The sequence below is a fragment of the Pezoporus flaviventris genome, unplaced genomic scaffold (assembly GCF_033815535.1).
Source record: "Pezoporus flaviventris isolate CSIRO_AGI_PZ_B2104156 unplaced genomic scaffold, CSIRO_AGI_Pfla_v1 ptg000015l, whole genome shotgun sequence".
Classification (NCBI taxonomy): domain Eukaryota; kingdom Metazoa; phylum Chordata; class Aves; order Psittaciformes; family Psittacidae; genus Pezoporus; species Pezoporus flaviventris.
In genome coordinates, this window is record NW_026892563.1 from 9666941 (window position 1) to 9688769 (window position 21829).

Here is a 21829-nt window from a genome sequence, read left to right on the forward strand (position 1 = left end):
GTAGTTGCAGTTCTGTAACACCTCCTAAGAAACATACTCATTGTAGTGCAAAATGGATCAAGAGCATCGGTTAAACGTTAACCATTCTTTTAGTTTCAGATATCTACTTGCAGACAAAAATTGGTAGTCAGCTAGCTGACATCAGAAATCTTAATATTTGAGTGTCTTGACCTGAAAAGTCTCAGTCCGAAGATGTTTATTTTTTGCCTTGTTTTTAATTATTCAGCAGTAAAAATGTAGCAAGTCCACAAGAATGTATACAACAGTGCAAAGGAAGGAGTTTTGCATGTGTTTGTGTTGCAACAGGAAGAAGCAATTCTGCTACAGGCAAGAAAGAAAGGGGTGTATTTGTGTGCCAAGTTTTAAACTTGAGTACTCCACTTGAATTCTGAAGTCAGTGAGGAAAGAAGTGAAGGATGGGTTGGGGTGTTTTGGTTTTGCTTTAGGGGTCTTGGGGGTGTTACTTTTGGGGGCTTAAGCTGTCTCCCTGAAACAGTTTGCTCTGTTGTGCCTGGGTCTCCATGGACTTTTTCTGTAGAGTATAAAATATATGTGACTTCTTTTTTCTTTGGGGTGGTAACAGTGCCCTGAATAGATAGAAGAGATCGTCAGAGAAAGCTCATTGTAAGAACATGAAGCTGAGAGGAGTATTTGCTTTAATATGTAAATTTTGGTCCCAAATAGAATAGTGGCTTGTCCTGATTTCCCTCTGCTTGATATTAAATATACAGTTACAGTAGGAAAGTAGCAATAGAAAATTTTGCATCACTTTCAGACGCTTTTATTTCAGTGCAGTCACTGGGGCAAAGGAGAAGAGATGCAACAGCTAGTTTTATGTTTACTAATGAAAAATGCTCTGCAGATCTTGACATAAACTGTGACAGTTCAGCTCTCCAGCAGCATTTCCTCTGTGCTGTTTTCCCTGATTAGCATAGAACTCTCCTGAGTTTGAATACACTACTTTGCTGTTTAGATTAAGAGAATGAGGGCTGCAAAGCAACAGAGAATGAGGTAGCTTACCACATGATATTTATAAGGTTTTAAAGCAGATATAAGGCAGTTGAACATTTGACTTCCACTACAACTAGAAGCAGAGTCTTTCAAAATACATTCCGTAAGGCTTAAGGAAATGCTTGAAGTTTCCAAGCCACGCTTAATGGGATGATGATGTCTGTTGGGGTTTTTTCCTGTAACTTTACTTAAGGTGAACAGCCCTATTAGGACCATCAGCTGGATTTTAATTTACTTTTTAGATTTTACTCTATTGATGTGTTTAAATATTTTTTTCTGTATATGAACTAAAGATGTTACAGTTCTGTCTTGTTTATTAAGACTCGGGCATACATATGAAGCTGTGCAATTACTGATTTCCCCACATCTTTTTAGTTATTCAAGTAATACAGGGATTTAGTTATTTTTAAAATATGCACATCTGGATTTTTGTTTATGCCTTAAATATATTCAGTGTGTATGATGGCAGAGCAAGCTTTTTCCCACGTCGTTTGACAATAACCCAGGGCTTTCAGCACTGCCTGTTATAAAGTGGGTCTGTGTTAACAATAGAGTTCATGAAACCAAAGAAAGCGTGAAAGGGTGCAAGCGTAATGCAAACTGTGTCCCGTAGAAACATATAACCTGAACTGTAACCAAGAAATTAATCATCTAGTGGCATCTGGCTGCAAATGTCTTTAGGTAAACCAGTTTAAATGATCTCTGGGCCCTTCGTATTGGACCTTAATTCGCTCATTTATTTTGTTAAGATTTGAAAAATTCTCAGTTTCCCTCTAAGATTTCCAAACCTGAATTCCTGAATGCGAGTAGTAGTAAGTAGAATAAGGTATTTCACATGGGATTGTTAGTAGATATGGAAGTGGGGTTTGTTTATGTGCAGAATTGCTGGCTATGCAAAGTTATGCATCTCCAGAATAAGATATGAAATATGTATTTCAAGTGTTTCAGTTCCCAAGCAATTGAACCCTAAAACCAGAACAGCAACTTTTCCCCTTATGCTGTGTGGATGTGCAAAGATGTGAAAAATGTAATATGAAATTCCTCTAGAGATTAGAATTTTGAATGTATTCTGCACTGTTTTCCAAAAATGGAAAATATATGAAACAAAATTAAGTGGCAGAGCCTGACCAAATACAGAGCAGAACATGACAACTAAAATGCCTGTTTGTCATTTAGGATTATCTGGATGAAACGCAAGAAGGTATTGATGACATAGTGGCTTCTAGTTATTCAAGGAAACACGGACATTTGACAAGTGGATTATCAACAGTAAGATTTTGAGTAGAGAATGTATGCTTTTTATTCCACAAATGATCACTGTTCCTCCAAAAAGGAGTTTAACTGCGTACTAATTAGCAGCAGATCATCTTTCATCCTGCACTTGAGAAACATCCTTTAGCATGTAGATAGTGTTTCTATTACATTTCTAATGCTGTTCTGTGCAGCACATCAAAGAGGAAACATACTCATCAGCAAATTTCCACCCATGCCTAAGTTACTACCAAGCTGACATTTTTGGAAAAGTTAAAACATAGTTGTTTGCAGTATGTGACTGCTCAGCTTTGCAGAGGAGCACTTAATTTACTTGAAATGAAGAGAACAATGCTGTGGTGGGATCTTCCATCTCAAACCACCTTCTGGTTGTTTAGGTTCTTGGGACACAAATACTTCTCTGTTTTGCCGCATATCACTTCTGTGGCATCATTGTCCATCCTTCAGCCCAGCTTCTTCTGTTTCTCATTACACGATTACTATGCCACCCACATATGAAAAGTATTTTTCTCTATAGTGTGGAAGGAGGTACTTGGGGATTTTGGTTGGTGATGACTTTTCTATCTTCTGCAATAATTGCAGTACTTTTCTGGTACATTCTTTTGTTTCTTGTCAATATCCACAGGCTCTATACTGTAAATCAGATGTCCAAGTCTTGCAATTGTCTAACTGTTGCAACTTAATGTTAGCTTTAAAAGGATGGGTACATTTTCAGGTTGCTTGAGATGCAGCAAAATGGATATAACAAGCCTTATGCAGTTGATTATGTAGTCTTATTCATTGAGAAAGAAATCAGATTATAAAAGTAGCCTTTAACATGTCTAATTTATGACTGTGTACAGCATTTTTGGGATCTGACTTTTAGGGTGTGGGCAGCTGATAGCATCTTCAGGAATGTCATGGAGCCCTTTCTGGCCAGTCTTCTTCAAGGCTTGTGCCTAAGAATAGCTCTGGTCAGCATATAGTGTGTCAGAAAAACTCCAGATAGAAGATGAGAGGGTTGAAGAGGATGAAGACAGCTGAGGAGTCTGTATGCTAAAAAGGAAGAGAAAAGTTGGTCCATGACAGTAACCAATGAGCTGCCTTTTCTAGACTGCATCCCCACTAGTCCCCATGCAAGCAGGGCCCAGGGAATGCCTACTTAAGTTCTTGATCCCAGAGAAATGGATTTGGCCAAACCCAGGCTTGGCTTACCTGAAGAGGAAAAAGGGCTCAGCAAACTGCTGACACAGTGCATTTTGGTAACTTAGATCTGGCCAGACCCTTTTTCCTTCTGGAACATGCAGTTCACAGAAGCTGACACAACAGACACGTGTGGCACTTAACACCAAATCAAATTTGAGCAAATGTAGCTTCTTGGCACTGGTCTAATTAGACCCATTTACCTGAGGTTGACTATGACCCTCTTATATGACACTGTCTCCAATGCTTGCTGGTCCCATGGATTTTTATAGGCGGAATTATTTTTATTTCCTCTGAATATTGGTATGAGGGTTGCAGGTGCTTAAGTGCTTTCTCCATTTAGGCCACTAATTGAGGAACTGCATTTAGAGAGCCTTCCCTCTATGTGCTGTAGGCAGCATTCTGTCTCTGCACTGGGTCTTGTCCTTTACTGTAGATTTCCCTTTGACCTTTTTCTTAAGCGGAGCACAGTTTTTTCCAGTTCTGTAGGTTTGAGATAATCTCACATCTTGGTGCACTCGTTTCTCTGTGTTCGCCATGACATGATTTTTAATGTCACTGCATGCTACATTAGTGGCAAAGTTGCAAATGGCAAAGCTGCTTCTCCCTTCAAGAGCAAGTGAATTTTACAGGTTCTTTTTTTATTCCCCTTTAGTGTGTGTTGCTAGTTACTAATGTCCCCCCTCTCTCTTATTTTTGCTTTTAGCCTGCTTCTTGTAAGCCTTTGAGGCTTCTGCACTGTATGGATTTCTTTAACATACTTACCTATGAAATTGCTGTGTACTATTAAGTCACACTGAAACAATGTTATTAATTAACAGTAGATTCTAACTGCATGGGGGTCTTCTTTGGGTTTTTGGGGGTTTTGTTTCCTTTTGTTTGTTTTTTCTTTTTTTGAATAAGAGAATTTAGAGTATAGTATGGGTACTCTGACATGAGCATTTGAGGTAAAGGAAGAAATATCTCAAAGGGTAAAGATATTTGAAATCTGCCTGTAACATGAGGGAGCTAAAATGGAAATGGAAATTACATTCAACAGGAACTGTAGCTCAGCATTAGGTTATTTTACTTTGTGTTTTCCAAAGCTAATACATGAACGGTGTATTTAATTTTCCCTGCATTCTTCACTGATTCCTCTCCTAAACATATTAATGTGTTGTTGTCAAGACCTATCTTATCAGTAATACTGAATTGTTCCAGTGCCTTACTGCAGCAGTTAGATATGATGCAAAACAAATATAAATCTTAGTCAGATACTAAAGTAAGGCTCCACATCATCCATATTTGGTGGTTGTTTACTACTTATGAAACTGGAAAGTTGATAGATTTCATAAGAACATTACATTTAGCATATATAATGTCCAGTGTAAATGCCACAGAAGAGAATCTGTGGTGGAAAAAGTAAAGTATATAAAATACTTTTACTAAATTTGTGTTATTTTGTTTGTGGTTTGAAAGCAATTAAGAAATTGTGTTTGCACATATTTTAGGGTCAGAGGTCATCTATTTGTTTAGGGCTCTCTGGGTTTTGGTTGTTTGTATTTGTTTTCCCAATCATTTATCCCTCATTGCCTGCTTACCTAAAGAGCAAGAAAAAGAGTATTTGGATTCAGTAGAAGAAAACTCGTTCACCTTCTTGTGTTGACATAACTTTGTTTTTCTGAAGGCGGCACACAAATTTTGCATTTCTGTTGCGCAGGGATAGTTTAGTCATGTTGGAGCACACACTGGGACTGTTAAATTAACCAACAGTTTCCAAGTATACCTGTTTTCATGTATGCTAGAGATAGAAATGCATAAATGGTAAAGGCAGAAATTTAGCTCAGAGTTTGAGGAATAGGAGGAAATATGACACATTTGTTGGTGTGTATTGCTAATTCTCCAGTAATTTTAACCAGTCCTGCTCATGGAATTTCAGCTGGTTATATCACGGATTAAAAGGACAAGCTTTTTTCTTTTTATTTATTTATTTATTTTAAAAATTAAGGATAAAGAAGGCCAGCAGAAATACAAAAAAGACCAAAATCAAGCCACAACAAAAAAAAAACACACACAAAAAAAAAAAACAGAAAACCCCACCCCAACAAACAAGTGAAAAAAAAAAAACAAACCCACAAAAAAAAAAGGCAAAACACCTCAAAGCCTAAACAAGACCAAAACCCACAAACCAAAATATTTTTTTCTTGTTTTTTACTCCTATATAGTGTATAAAATTAACTTTATGGTTAATGACTGCTTGTTCTGTTTCTCATGTCTGTGTCATATTGGCACAGGCCTGCTTATCCCTCCAGCTTTCTGTGGTGCAGGGCCCCTAGGCAGAGTCCTGGGAGAACTGAGTTTTGCCACAGACCAGTTCTTTTTGTGTGGCTCTTCCTCTTGACTGCGGTCTCCCTTCCTCTCAGCAGCTGATAAAGAAGAAGGTAGATCAAGATGCAGTTTCCCTTGAGGTCACTGGTGAGATTTCCGGATACTGCCCTAGCAAGCAGAGGGGGAAAATTATTCCCCCAGTATTCTTTTACTGTGTTTTTTTTCCCAGAAGAGTGACTTATTTCAACATTTGTGTGCATTTTTCATTCTTACAAACTCCACAGAGAAACTGCAATTTCTCACAAGGGCGCCAATCTGGCAAAAGTATGAATGCTTAACTTTTGACTAGCTTAAGAGAGGATTGACTTCATGCAGACATAAATGAGGACAAGTCCAAATGCAATCCAGTACAAATCCAAATCTGTAGGGTTGGTGTTCTAAAATATAACTTGTTTTGATACAGCAGATAATTAATTTCTATTTAATTAGCATGTGCTTTACATTTCCAGTTAAAGCCACGTGTCCTTTGATACTTGAAGTTACAGGGAAAGCACTTAAGACTTCTCTGATATGATACTTTCTCCTTTCTTGCTACAGCTTTGCAATACAAACTTCATTTACCTGTCTGTATAGGTAAAGATTTATCACTTCACTTATTCTTTCTTATTGCAGCTGTCTAACGCTTTTTTCTCTTGCTCTTTTGTACTGCCTTCATTAAAGAACTCCCCAGAAGGCTCTGACAGAAAATGGACATATTTAAATGTTCCTGAAACAGACGGTGATACTGTGAGTTCTCCCGAGTTCTCTGCTTAGCTTACTTTTAAGGTTTCTCTCTCTTTTTTTTTTTCCCCTTTTTTCCCTATTTTTTTTTTTTTTTTGAAGACTACACCTGTGTGTCTTGCGAGGTTCCTGTGTCTCAGGAATTACGTAGTTACATATATTTTTGAGCAATTTTGCTCAACAACTCAAAAGAAAACATGCACCAGATTTCTCAAATGCCTTTTGGCAGTGTGAATATTGCTCTGGTATTCTTTAAAAATATTTAGGTCTTTCTTAATTGTAATCTTCCAAAACAGGACATCTTCATAGCAATACTCTGCATGGTAGGAGTGAAAAAAAGAGATTGAGGGGTGATAATTACTTTGCAGTGGAAAAATTTGTGGGATTGTTGCTAAACATTTTGGCCTTAGGGCAGCTACAGAAATGCTGCCTATTGAATTTTGCTCATTCTTGTAGAATTGCTAGTGAGAAGTAAGTGTTGCTTTAGACAAGTGTGGCTTTATACTGTCTCCATATATGGGAAGCTTCCTTAGAACTTTTTCTAGTGGTTCTGTCGGCAGATGTCTTATGAGACTCAATAAAAATTAGGTGAACAGCTGAGCCAAAGAGGTAGGGTTTTTTTTCTGCTTGGAACTTATGTGAACTTACAATTTATGTAGCTGTCAGCTCTTCAGTTCATGCATGAATTACACAGTAGTACTTTAGATTTAGTCATGTTTATAAATAGGGTTGAGTCCTGCATGGAAAAACATCAACTGTCTAGACACTTATTAACTCTAGTTCTTATTCCCTTTTACATCAAATGGTGAAATTTCTGTTCTATGATGTATCTGTTTTCACAGCAAGTCCTAACAGCCTTGCAATATTATCACACTTGTTGCTATATGAAAAAAAGCAGGTTCTTGGAAAGAGTAATTTGTTTTACCCTCTAAGTCCTTTTTCTGTTCCCTTCCAGACTAGCATTAACAGCATGCTGAGTGTATATAGTGAAACTGGTGACTATGGCAACGTGAAGGTCAGTGGTGAAGTCCTTCTCAACATCAATTACAGCTACAAAACAGGTGCCCTCAACATCCTGGTGAGAAGTTGCAGAAACCTGGCCATTGCAGATGAGAAGAAGCAAAGGACTGATCCGTAAGCACAGGGAAAAGTTTCCTTAAGCTCTGCTAGGACTGCTGTACACACTGTAGTCTGGTGTTGTGATATGAGCCTGAGAATTCATAGGATCCAGTTGCTACAAGCAGCCTTCTGGTGACAGATGGTTTGGGATTTCCTGTGGGAAATGCACTTTTAGTATGTTTCTTAAGGCAACATGTGCCTATCCTGGGGAAACAATAAGACTACTTAAATTATTAACTTGTTCGATAGTAAAAGGACAAAAAATATGAAGGATTAGGGAGGCTGAATTGATTTCTTCTAGAATAAAAAATAATGTATATGAGAGGAATGATGTTTTCGAGGGAGGGAGGGATAGAAATAACTTTGGTTTCATGCACCCGCAGATTCACTTTGCAAGGACCATTTTCTGAGTTTTTCATTATAGTTCTCAGTATGATATGTATATTTTCTCCTCAGAAAGTAATAGCTAGTGTCTCTAATCCTGTAGTAAGCAAGGTATGACATTTTTCATTCTCTTTTTATTTTCAATGTTGTCATATGTAACCAGTCAGCAATCATATACTACAACATGGAAAGTGTTGGGAAAGCTTTCTGCATTTCTGAGGATGAGCAAATTAATTTAGCTCTGTCTTCTGTTATTCTTATCCTATCTAACATTGCTATGCTTTTAGATAAAGACCATATCTTTCCATGTTTCATACGTTCTCTGTTACATGGGTACGTTGTTTAGACTGCAAGAATTAATTTCCTTGTATGTGTTGCTGATGCAGCAGTGTCAGGTCTTTGCTCAAACTGGTCATTTGGATTCACTGCTAATAATTTCCTGCTTGATCTGCAGATACGTCAAAGCATACCTTTTGCCTGATAAGTCCCGCCAAAGTAAGCGCAAGACCAAAATTAAAAGTAACAGCACCAATCCAGAATTTAATGAAACGCTGAAGGTGAGAACACTGTCTTTCTCTCAAGCTGTGACGAATGTTCCACTTGTGCTTACAGGCATTTTTTATATGCGTTCCAGTACGAGGATTAGAGTTTGGGAGAGATATCTCAAAAGGAAAGATATTTAAGCAAGCACATCAAGTAGTCCTGTGAGTTGTAATTCCTGGCTTTCAGCACTGAGGAAGTGTTTTTGTTGGTTCTCCCCTCTACAGGTGAAACTTCTATTAGTTTCCATATATCTTTTTCAAAACTGTTGATGTTCCCATGTAACCTGAGAGCAAAGTTGCTAAAAGCACTTGAAAGATTTTGTGCACCCTAAGTTAGCAACTGATGCTGAAGTAAAACTAGCTTAAAACTTCCCATCTAACTGGTTTTGAAGAGACAACAAACTCAATAAGGTCTGAATTCCTCTGGAGGCTTGGATTTATTTTTAAAGCAGAATTGATTTTACTAAGAAAATGCTAACAATGACTTCACTGTCTGCCTTCCTAAAAAGCTGTGGTGAAGTTCATTTTCTGTTGCAAAAGGCAGTGACAGATTACTTCCTTGAGAGCTGGTGGCACGCAACATATCAGGCTCTTTCCTTCCTTGCCTTTTACCTATGTCCTCTATAGAGGGAGAACTCTTTTGAGCTCTTCACAAGTTGTTCATTCACCTCCTTGGCTCTGTGGTGCAGGTGGGAATGGCAGTTTCTGCTCCGGTCACTGAGCACAAGGCTCCTGGTGATTCCCCTTTCCTGTCGATAGATGAGAGTTCTCTCAGCTGGCAGTCATGAGGCCAGAAACTCTTTTTGGTTTCTCCTGATCCCTGTCCCCACCCCACCCCCCTCCAATTTCAGTGGTGTTTTAAATAAGTTTCTTAGATGCTCCCTGGCCAGTATTCTTGGCTTAACCTGGCTACAAACCATTTTGCAGACACACATGCTTGGTCTGGCCAGACTGCGTGCCAAAGGAGAGTGTCTCGTACAGCCTCATTTTTAAATGGTTTTTAGTAAAGTTCAGACTTGCCTGAACTGGGTAAAAAAAGTGTTAGATTCTATTTAGCAACAAACATAGCACTGAACATGTTTGCTGGTAGGAACTCGGTGAGGATAGGACCTAGCACCTTGCTAAAAATGTAAATTGCAACAAAGAGGGCTTACTTGCATTGTGGGTAGGTAAGCAAGGGCTATGTCTGCACATCCCAACTGTAACTACTGTTAAAAATAAAATAGAATTAAAATAATTAAATCCGTCTGTATCTTCCCACTTTGACTTGTATTCTGTTATTGCTGAATATGACATCTCTCACAGTGGAACTGTTGGCATTTAGTTTAAGCACTGTAGACATATCTATACATGGCTCGCCAACTGACTTGACTGTTTCAGCTTTTGGAGAATATGTGTCTGTGTCCATACGTTATTCCTAATGCAGAAAAAAGACATCTGGGTCTCTTCAGCTAACACCAGGAGAAGGGTGACTTTCAGGGAATTAATGTGTCTTTTGCTAAAAGCAGATTGTGTGGAGCTAGAATTCCAGATGTTTATAATTTTCTGTGTATTTGCTACAATATGATGGTTTTTTCAGAGGAGTTTTTTAATAGCTTTCAAAACCAACAACGGTTACAAAGACTGATATGCTTGGTGTATGCAGTTTTGGAACAATATCTCATCTTGCAAAGATACAGTTGAAAAGGAGAGGGTGTCACTTCTAGAAAGTTGTATACAGCAAACTGTCTGTAGAGATGAAAGAATGAGTGGGGTTTCTTATAAACTAAACTTTGATATTGACCTACTGTTTTTACATAAACTTATCAGGAATTAACAGCATCATAGTTATAAGCATCGTCATTTACTTTATAATAATAAATACCCAGTAAATAATACAGAAAAAAAACCACAGTCATGATAGTAACATTAATGACCATAGGATGCATACTGCAAAGAAAAAAGATTTAACATTTGCATTATGAGCTTTCTGGCTCCATCGATTTTTGTTTGCAAAGAAAACAAATCTTTCATGCTTTGTTTGTTAGCTGCTGTCGGCTTCGTGAAATTGAGTTAGAGTTGTAAAAGGCTCCATGGAAACTATTATTTCTGCTTATTCTGAGAGTTTCTTTTTCTCTTGGCAGTATGTCATCAGTCACACACAGCTAGAAACCAGGACCCTGCAGCTTTCTGTCTGGCACTATGACAGATTTGGACGCAACAGCTTCCTTGGGGAGGTGGAAATTCCATTTGATTCCTGGAACTTTGAAAATCAGGGCGATGAGTGGTTTGTGCTCCAGCCCAAGGTAAGGGTTTCCAGTGGCCGGTGAAAGTGTTGCAGAGCAAATTTAGCAAGTATTCGTTATTTTTCCTTTGGAATGTGTTTATAGAATTGGACATTGAGTGTCTAATATGGCAATAAAAATATTATCTTTGTTCTTTATTCAACCAAAACATACTGGTTTTAAAGTCTGCATAAAATCTTCACACTATTGGCTACTTAAAAGGTGTTTTTTTTTTGTTTTATAACTAAACTATTAAGTTCTTCTTGTAACAAACCGCAGCAGATAAATGACCCAGTAAAGAAATTAACTTTTTAAAATAGCATATAAATCAGAGGACTTTTCTACTACTCCCCCCATCCAACCTTCTAACAGTTTATCAAAGAAACAGACCATTTTTTTTGTTTCTGTTTAAGGTGCTTTACACCTTTCAGCTGTCAAAAAAGACTTCCCTATCTCTTATTCGTCTTGACTAGGAAGGTACAAGATAAAGCTTATCAACAGGCAAATCAATAGGATGACTTCTGTGTCTAGGGCACTCCCTGCTTTGGCAAAGGTGTGGTCTCCTCTTTGAAAACTTACACACCTTGGACTTTAAAAGTGGCAAAGATAATTCTCAGTTTTCTAGTTCAGCTTTGCTAGTAAAGGTGACCGCCAGCTCTTCCGTTGTGGTCCAGAAAAGGTGAGACCAGGAAGAGAAAGTGAGTAATGATGGCAAACATGTTTCAGGCAGCACTGTGTTGTCAGTATTTGTTTTGCTTGCAGTAAATATGTGATGTTGGTCTGAAATTGAGCTTCTTACCGCGGAGTAATCTCTATCATCTTATTTCAATCTCTGGGGATTTTTGTGTGTAATGGTGGTTTCTTTTAATCCTAACAGAGCAAAAAAAAAAAAGGCAGTCATAAAGGTTTCCTGGTCAGGAAAAAAATGAGGTGCTAAACATTTCAGCCATTCCAGCTGGAAGGTGTTGTCTGGTTACTTCCAAAAAGGATTTTAAAATTAGGGTTTTTTTTTAATGAAGAAAGCAAACACAGAATTGGTCTTGATTGTCTCCTAAGTTAAAAAAAAATGTTTCTAGACTTAAAACACTGCTAAGATTTTTGATCAGCAAAGATAATATTTTTAAAAAACATAAATTATTGTGTTTTGAATTAACAAAAAACCAAAACACAGGTTAATACACATGCACATTACATGGTGCTTCCCCATGTGAACTGCCTGATGGAGGCAGGAATGGCAGTCAGACATTTCCCATGTTATTACAGTACTTTATTTGTTCTGTCATGAATCATTTAGCTGGTTTAATGAAAAGGTTGGAGACATTAAGACCTATTTTTTCTATGAGCATTGGATGTCTGTTTTGAAGAGACGTATGGTTAAATTGGAAATAGAAAATTGTTCTGTGGTTAAAGAGGGGGCAGAGCCATGTGTGTTTGGGGTGCGGGGGGAGAGGATGACGAATTGTTACTGATGTAAGAACTTACACCATCGCTTGTCCACAAGTAGAACAGAAAAAAATAATCCTTGCTGTCTTTATGGGAAATCTGATCCTGAACTTGCTCAGCTTAGACCTTAAGTGATCTGTCTGACTCACAAGATTTAGATATTGTGGAAATTGTTCCACAGCCATTTACTACAGGTTTTCTTTTGTCTTCTGTTGTAGCAACTGGCATCAGACACTGGTGGGAAGAGGGCAGTTTTTCTCAGTCAACACAGGAATGCCTGTTGCTGTAAAAGTGCTTCAAAGTCACAAAACAGTAGTGTTGTTATTACTAAAATGCTTTGTTTCCTGTCTTGTGTTTGTGTACAGGCTTAGCCCCGCTAAACATGGGTAGTGCCTTAGCCTGGAATCTATGATATGAAGGCAGTGCCAATTCTACATATGTACCATATGTATTTCTGATGCAGGCGTTTTTTTTCTGTTTTCTCTTGATAATAGAATTTAGCCCTTCCTGGGGAGTTAGGAAACAAGCTGAATGCATCTTGGAAACAGATCAGACATTTGTCTATAAGCATACTTTAAAGGCTTTTATGGTGCCTTGGCATGTATCCCAAGGGTCTTCTCCTTCTATACATGTGCTTTGTCCCTGTTAGGATATCAGGAAGATTTGTTTATTTATACCCAAACCTCAGCACTGAAGCATGTACAGAAATGCAAGCAACGGAGTAGTCCCACGTCCATTAGTGGGCATCACTGAGCAAGGTTAGGGTATGCTGGAGTTCTTCATGGACCAGATCGCTAATGGAAATATGCAAGACTCCTATTTTTCACTGCAATTGATTTTTCTAGAAGTCAGTTTGAACTGGAATAACATGTTCTCTCTGTGTTGCATCTATTTATAAAATGCAGTTTCCCACTTCTTACAATGGGAATAGAAATTCAGCGTATGTCAGTGAAGGCCTAATGTTTTTATAACAAAGATGCCTTGAAGAACACTGAATGCATTCTTTCTAGGCAAGTTTCAAATACTGTCGTATTTGAAACTTTCGGCCTGCTCCCAGGCCGAAAGTCAAAACACTGCACTGCACCAGCTACCAAGAAGGGGAAAAATGACTGCTATTGCTGAACCCAGGACAAATACTTACAAAACAAAAAGATGCAGAGATAGCAGTTGTATAGAAAAGGACACTGGGAATAACAGTTTTCAGAAAGTTCTCTTTCAGAGCTGAAGTCTGCTTTCTTCCCTCGCCTTCATTCCCCACACCTCTATTCCAGCAGTGACTCAGGAGTGACTCCTCTAAAATACAAGAAACAAATTACAGTTTTGATGGAGGAAGATAAGAGCTGAATGTCACCTTAAACTAGCTTATATGTCCAGACATAAGCTTTAGGATTTTTTCTGTTTGTTTGCTTCACGTATTCATGCTAAATACCTCTCTCCTCCGTATGTTCACTGAACAATGTGTAATGCCACATGGCTTTGTTCTTCTGAGAGTTTGTATTCCCTCACTGAAAAAGTTTTCTCAAATATGATTGCATTCAATCTGGAGTGCTTAATTATCTGAAAATGGGCTGGCATGTCTTGATATGTCTGAGAAGGGATTTAAACACTAAATTGGTACAACAAAATTAAAATCAAAAGAAGGTGAATGATTGACCTTAGCTGGATTTCTGGTTGGTTTGTTTGTTTTTTCTCTTCTCAGATGGAGGTTGTGACAGATGTTGGACTTCAGTATAAAGGAGAACTGACAGTTGCTCTACGTTACATTCCCCCAGACAGAAATCTAATGCTTCCTCTAGGGCAGTTTCAAGGTAAAACAAACATCAGTGGCAGCATGATTACACCCCTCCATTTATTAAAAATCCTCACCTAGGGTGAAGTAATGGTACTGGTGAAGTAATGGTGCTAGTGGAGATTGAAATCATACTTAAATATGCTAGTTGTCTTAATCTGTGGAAATTCTGAACCATATGTTTTTCCTGCTCCATCCTCTTCTCTTGCATTGCACTTAGAGAAGGGGAGTGTGCAGTCACGTGTTAGTGCATGGCTGTGACCTAATTAAAAGAAAAGGATACATAAGATAACATGATCGAAGGCAGTCACATAGAAGTAAGTTATCTACATCATAGTCTGTGCGTTCTTTGTTCAACTGGTTATACACTGTGTATAACTGCTCAAAGTAATAGACTTCACCTACTTCATGCTGAATTGTCCTTAAGGTTACCTGTCTTCACTTTTTTTTACACCCATCTTCCCTTTTTTCACACTGCTTTACCTCTGCTCAGTGTTACTGTATTACTGCTGCAATTCAGCCCTGTGAAATATTATTTGAGTTCTTTGGGGTAAGCCATTTTTATCAGCAATGAATAGGGGAAAATAGTTACTAATGCTATTGTTAGTAACTGAGTGTACGTGGATATATCAGCCACGGGTATATCACTGTCTTAATGACAGTACTGCTCCTTAGTGTTAGGATTTGGCAGATATATTAGATTTCTTTCTCTTTCTTTTTTTTTTTTTTTCTTGACAGATGACATTCCCTCTGCTATCAGTAATTCCAGGCTTTTCTCTCGGAAAAGCTGATTGCTGTCTAAGAAGAAAACAATCAGTTATATGCTATCTGCATTTTTTAAAATCAGTGCATTTTGCAGGGTTCTGTACCTGGGTCCGGGCAACCCCCACTATCAATATAGGCTGAGGGATGAAGGGATTGAGAGTATCCCTGAGGAGAAGGACTTGAGGTTGTTGGTGGATGAAAGGTTGGACATGAGCTGGCAATGTGTGCTTGCAGCCCAGGAGGCCAGTTGTGTCTTGAGCTGCATCCAAAGGAGCCAGCAGGTTGAGGGAGCTGATTCACCTCTGCTCTGGTGATACCCCACCTGGAGTACTGCATCCATCTCTGGGGTCCTCAGTACAGGAAAGACATGGACCTGTTGGAGAGGGTCCAGAGAAGGGCTACCAAAATGGTCTTCCTTATAAGCCTCTTTTAAGAACTGAAAGGCCTAAATAAGGTCTCCCTGAAGTCTTTTCTTCTCCAGGCTGAACAAGCCCAACTCTCTCAGCCTTTCCTCATAGGAGAGGTGCTCCAGGCCTCTGATCATTTTGGTAGCCCTTCTTGGGAGCCTCTTCAAGAGGTCCAGGTCCATGTCTTCATAAGCTCTTGGAATCTGCAGCAGTGGCAAGTGCATGTGTCCTCATGCTGCTGTTCAAATGCAGTAGCATGCTAGGGAGCACCATGCTCTTTGTGTGGTCTCCGAGGAGCAGTGCATCCTTACACATTGCATACATATGGTGTATTTCTGCATTTTAAGCTCTGAGAAAGAGGTTTTATACCTTGATTGTGGTGTGTCTCAATATCAGTCGTGGCAGTGGATTCTGAAAAGGGGGTGGGACTTACAGGACATGCAGTTTTTTGTGTTCAACATAATGATCCACAAAGACTGACATTTGGACACGTAGGGCACACTGTTGTGTCCAAGAAGGACTAGCTACTTATGTGGTCAAGTTCTTTATCACATATGGAGTGATTTTTCTGCTCTGCCTTACTTAGTTTCTCTAGCCATAGAGATAATCAGAATCTCTTCATAAGGAATAGTTGAACTCCATTGCAGTAAATGATTAAAAAAAATAAATCTAGAAAGTCCGTTTACACATCCAAATCAGTCTTGCAGTGTATGTATAATTTCTGATGATAGTGTTTCAACTCTATTCTATATATAGGAAAGAAGAGCTTTAAAAAAGGAAAAAAGGGAGACTCTCACATGCCATCTGGAGGTATATTAGAAGTCCTCATCAAAGAAGCAAAGAATTTAACTGCAGTGAAATCAAGAGGCACATCTGACACTTTTGTAAAAGGGTCTGTGGGTTTTTTTTGTCTCTGTTTTTTTAATGGCTGCCCTGGATTATATTTTGTCTGACCCAGGCTTTTTCAGTATATCTGTGTATGGAGTGTCAGTCCTGAAGAGCAACTGGTACCTTGAAATGGTATGCTGAAGAGAAGGATTCTGTGGAGTAAGGGCAGAGAGGTACAAATTGTCCCAGTGGTATTTAAATACCACTCTGTCAAGAAACAGAACAATTCATACATAAGTACCCAGTGTGTTAATGTGCATGCTGTTACAGGGAGCACTTCCATTGAGCTGGCAGAGAGAGGTAGGTTCATCACTCCTAGAGGCGAGAAGTTGCCTTAGGGCTCTCAGGCTTGAGATGATACCTGATCTGATGGTGACATTTACATTTTCAGAAAATTGAAACAGTACATATTTTATACCAAGAGGAATGGGCAAACTATGTCCTAAATAAGAAACTTATTTTCAGGAAGATATTAAGTCTGTTTGGCTTTCTTGTAAAACTGCAGACAGCACCTGTAAAACCTGGCATGCTCCATCAAGCCGAGATTCTTTCTAATGGGTGTCACCTGAAACACAGTGAAAGAGAAAATTCATTATGAGTGAGGAAATCCTTTTTTGATTCAAGTAAATATGCTCCATGAGAAGATTTTTTTTTTTTTTCTTTCTTATACTGTAAATAGTTTTGGGTTTGTTTGTTGTTTTTTTTAATAGTGCTTAATTGGGAAAGCTCTTGGGCATGTAGTACAGTGTCAAGGGGCACATTTAAAGTCTATCACTTACTTCAGATGTGGTATTTTAAACCTGTCTCTCGTTAACATTTGATGTTCCTTGACAAAAGATGTTTAAAAATTCTGTCCTGCTGACTTTCAGGTTTCATTTTAAAGATAAGTAATTTTGGAAAAATTTAAGGTCTGTGCCATTTATATGGCATCCACATGCCTGTATGCATGTGGATGCATTTAAAAAAATAAAGTTATCTCTTAAAAACATTAGATTTAAGATGGCTTAAAATGTTTTTCTTTGCCAGTTTTTGCTCTCAATGCTAGCTTTCCAAATTGCTGATTTTTAGATATGTTCTTGTTCATTAGTAATGGTTTGAGTGTTATTATTTAAATGGGGAATATAGAAAACATCCTGGCTTTAATTTCTTGGTGGAACAGAGAATTTATTGTGCTCTTGTAGCATGCTTCAAACTATCACTAAGCTCATACACTCCATGTAGAAAAAGTTTGAACTATTCTTCCTATGTATTTGTTCTTCCATGCCATCCCTCTTTTCTTGATATTTGTGAAGACATTTACTGAAGATAGACTGTCTGATCCCATTATGGCTTATTTCCACCTGGAGCTTGCAACACACTTCAGGGGAAAATGTTGTCAAAGCCTTTTTATATTAGCAGTAGCACTGTGTGTCCAGTAATTCTCTAGACTGTCTTTAGTTAGTGGTGTCTGCTGTTGCTGACATGGATTATTCAGTAGAGTGGAACAGAAGTCTGTTTTCCTTAGACTATTGTTCTGTTATGTGTCATAACCAAATGCGTAATCAAGTTACCATGAACCAGTTGAGGTGCTGCAGTGTTCTAATCTGCTCTGTCAGTTTGAGGTAATATGACATAAGATTAGCCCATAGTTATCCCACTGCTGTAAACTAGCCCATGTTTATTGTCAAGGAAAAGCTTGCACAGGAATCCTGATTGAGGTCTAGTGATATTTGTTTGTCTTAGTCTGTCCCTTTAGTGTTTATTTGCAACCACACAGTTATTTGTTTAACTTTGCTGAAGGAGGAAGAGGTACGGACTATAGAAATTTGTAGAGAACTCTGATTTTCAACTAGAGTATTAAGTTCTTTTAGTTTCACTAAAGGAATTGTCCACTGAAAGTAAAATGTGAAGAGCTTGTCAGACTTTACAGCATTTGTGTTTCTGCACCCAATAGGGCTGTAGGCAACAAAAAATAACGATGCTAGACTGGTGAAGTTCCTTCCTTAGTAGTCGTTTCTCTTTCTTTGTGGAGTACCTCTTGTCCTCCTCTGAGAGGGATACTGGACAAGGTGACTCCAGAGGCCCCTTCTAGACAGTGTTCTTATGATTCTGTCTATATGTAGCCTCACTGAAATAATAAAATTATTGTGGTTAAGACCCAAGACATGGGGCAAGGAGACCTAATTCCAGTTTCTGCTGGTGATAACTGACATTGTAACTATAAGAATGAATGGAACACAAATGCAAAAGATGCGCTTCAGGTGCTTAATTTATGCCTAATGTAATAACGGTGGGAGATGGGGTTCTGATCCCATTTGAGCCTCTACATGGTTGTAATTCCTTGTGAATATTATGTGACAGCCTGTCAACATACTCAAATTTCCTTTTCTGTATCTCCCAGATACCTGCTCCCAGATGACAGCAAAGCTACAAAACACAAAACTCCCATAATAAAAAAGAGTGTGAACCCCCAGTGGAATCATACCTTTGCTTTCAGTGGCTTGAATTCAAGGGATATACGTAATGTCTGCTTAGAATTGACTGTGTGGGACAAGGAGTCACTGTCCAGTAATATTTTTCTGGGAGGTGTCCGTTTAAGCACTGGAAATGGTAAGGTACCATCTGACTCATGATTGCTTTTCTTATTCTGCTCTCCTTTCTCACCCATGTGATTTACATATATTAAGGACTGAAATGTTACCATATGTATGGAAAGGATATGGGAACTTGGGGAAATTGAAAAGGGAGTGACTGCAGCATGTAATCTGTAGATGATTTAGTTCTTTCCGCCATTGACAGAGATGCAAAAATTTGGTGCTGGTTGTACTTCTGTGCAGTTAAGAAGAACTAGGAATACTTTGGAAGCGTTTCTTAGCATCCCAGTGAGAAAGAGACTACTTTTGTCCAACAGCAGCCTTTTTCCTGACAGTGGTGTGATCTGGAAGTGGTGTGAATCCATTCCTCCTCCTTATAGGAGGATGTTGCTTGTGGAGCAGAGCGAGGAGGTTTATGTGCATCTGTCCATTCACCACAAAGGAGTTTAATGACAAACTGGTGCTCTCCAGGAGCTACCTGTTTCCAGTATAACTCCATGTAAGGTGGTAAAGTGTATACACTGTAAAGTGCTTGTCATGTTTCTCACATGCTGTTGGAGAAAATGAGCAAGGATATTAAATACTTACTAATATGGCAAAATGCCTCATGTTTTTATAATTGCCAGGTGTAAGTAATGGCAAGGAGGTTGACTGGATGGACTCTCAAGGGGAAGAGCAGCACCTCTGGCAGAAGATGATTGACAGTCCAGGAGCTGCTGTGGAGGGAATATTAATGCTAAGATCCAGCATGGGAAAACGCAGACTCAAAGACCTGAGCTACTGAGGGGTACCACAGGTACTCCCAACTTCAGTGGTGTTCAGGTTCTTGTCACTTTGCCCATTTGAAAGTGAAGAAGGGTTGTACTCTTTGCCTTGGATATTAAGGCTCCAAGATTTTAATGCATTCTGCACTTTCATGTGCATGTTTTTAACCCAGGGTTCTTGTATGGATTATGTTTCTCATGAAGCCAGTGAGAATTTGACCTTGTACAGAGATCAGACCGGCTTTCTCTATCTCTTCTGGTGACTGGTATGCAGTGGATGAACGCCTCTGCCTGTGAGGGGCATAGAGTAAGCAAATTCTCTAATGCGTCATTTAGCAAGTAATGCCTGGTTTACATAACTCTTTCTAGGTCAAAGATGTCCTAGAAGATAGCAGTGATACAGTACAAGCAGATTCAGAGTAAGTCTGTGTTTTGGTATTTGAAAGATAAGAAGCCATAATGTTATGAAGCATAACAACATTTCTTTACGTTTGCTTGCTGGGCTGTGCAGTGTTCAGGATTGCAGGCTTGGAACCAAGCAGCCTACCAAGGCAGGCCAATGCACTGTGTTGCACACTAGAAACAGGCAGTAGGTGAGCTGGTGTACAGTGCTGGTGTTTAGTTATTGTCTGGGTTATTTTAATGAACTGTATAAAAGACAGACTTGGTTCAACATAATCAAAGAATCTCTAATGAAAATAAATCATATAGAACCCCTAGTTTCCAGAGCTACATGGTATCACTGCATTTCATTCAGTTGACAGCTCTAGCTAAGATCTTCTGATTCCATTGAACAGAAAGAATATGTTCACATGCCTGTCCTCATCTGATACATTGATGAGATGAGACACATACTGGACTTGGACATAGATAGCTAAGACCTTGATTCAACAGATTGTGTAGTAAAGTGTCATGATTAAAAGCACATGCCAGAATGATTTAGAATGCAGATTTTTTTCTGAGCGGGCTGGGATCCCATTCAGGCATGCCTATGCATGCTAATTACTAACCAGAGTAGGACTTCGTTTCTCCTGAGCAGTCCCTATGAGTTAACAGTGGATTTAATGATAAGAGCAGGTTTTCACCAATTCAGTCGTTAATCTTATTAACTATGACAACTGCTCAACAGTAATTTTGCCATTTGGTTTGGTAAAGTCATTTTACACCTAGTTAGATACCTCATCCTTTGGCAGCTTATGCAGATCACATGTGATCTGCATCTGATCTGCATCTGCATCTGATCTGCATCTGCATCTGATGTTTTGAAAAGTTGTTGTGGGCTACTCCTACCATAATGAAATAGGATTATAAGATTTCTCCAAGGACAGCACATCTCTGATTGCAAGATTGGGTAATAATGTAATTGCATGGCATGGCGTGGCCCAGGGTATAAAACAAAGGAAGATCAGTAAATTGAGTGAACAATAGTTCTTCTGAGCTTTTCAGAATTAGAACACAGCTTCTTATTTGAACTGCTAAATTAAACTATAGCAATTCTTACCTTTTTAATTTTATTTTATTTTTTCCCCAAAATCTTATTTTTGGAAGAAATGTAGTACAGTAGTAATGAAACAAACTGAAATATATGGGAACATAATCCTTACATAAATGACTGAAAAAAAAAAAACTTTCAAAGAATTTATTATTCCCTGTAGATTGAAACAACAGTATCCAAACATTTCTGTGAAGTACGAAGACCGTAAGATCTGACTGGTTTGAGAGGTACCTCTGTTGTACTTCACAGTCCAGAAATTGCAAGTAATACAGATTGAACAACAGAATATGAACTGATAGCTAAGTAACTGCAGCTGGAAATTCTGACATCTGTAGCTGTCCTTGTGTATAATTATGTACATGTATTTAGAGCTGAATCCAAGACTTTAACATTTCATGTCCATTCCTTTTTTCTTTATTTTTTTCCTTTGGATTTTTTGTAGTGATTTTGGTTTGAGTGGCTTGAAGCTGCAGGGAGTTTACAAGCAGTCTTTAAAAATCCTAATATTTTTATTTAAAAAAAAAGGTTAAAAATAGTATCTTAGTTTTATTAAACCAATTTGTTTCATTATGAATATTTTCTGTTACAATTCTGATATGACTTTAAAAAAATCATATATGCTCAGTTTGAGACCCATGATTTTCAGGAATTACCGAGTCATCTTGGAAAATAGAACTTGCTTACAGTATCTCAGTTTGGCAACCAAAAGTCAGTAGTTGCTCAAGAAAACTGACTTCAGTTTAATTCTTAATCTATTCTTCATTTTCTTCTGAAGCCCTGGTCAAACTGGTCAGTGGAGCAAGTCTAGTCTTGTAGCTGGCTTTTCATTTTATGCCGCTGATGC

General features: G+C 38.4%; 1 protein-coding gene across 1 annotated transcript in view; it reads left to right on the forward strand.

Annotated features, from left to right (window-relative positions):
- SYTL5 (synaptotagmin like 5) overlaps positions 1-19626 on the forward strand; it is a 77052-nt gene extending 57426 nt beyond the window's left edge. The window contains exons 11-19 of the mRNA XM_061453380.1: positions 2188-2280; positions 6493-6558; positions 7508-7686; positions 8510-8612; positions 10721-10882; positions 14004-14112; positions 16022-16157; positions 18534-18742; positions 19353-19626. Of these exons, the coding sequence (XP_061309364.1) occupies positions 2188-2280; positions 6493-6558; positions 7508-7686; positions 8510-8612; positions 10721-10882; positions 14004-14112; positions 16022-16157; positions 18534-18742; positions 19353-19510 (1215 nt within the window). The 3' untranslated portion in view covers positions 19511-19626. The remainder of the gene's footprint in view (positions 1-2187; positions 2281-6492; positions 6559-7507; positions 7687-8509; positions 8613-10720; positions 10883-14003; positions 14113-16021; positions 16158-18533; positions 18743-19352) is intronic.
- Positions 19627-21829: the final 2203 nt, after the last annotated feature.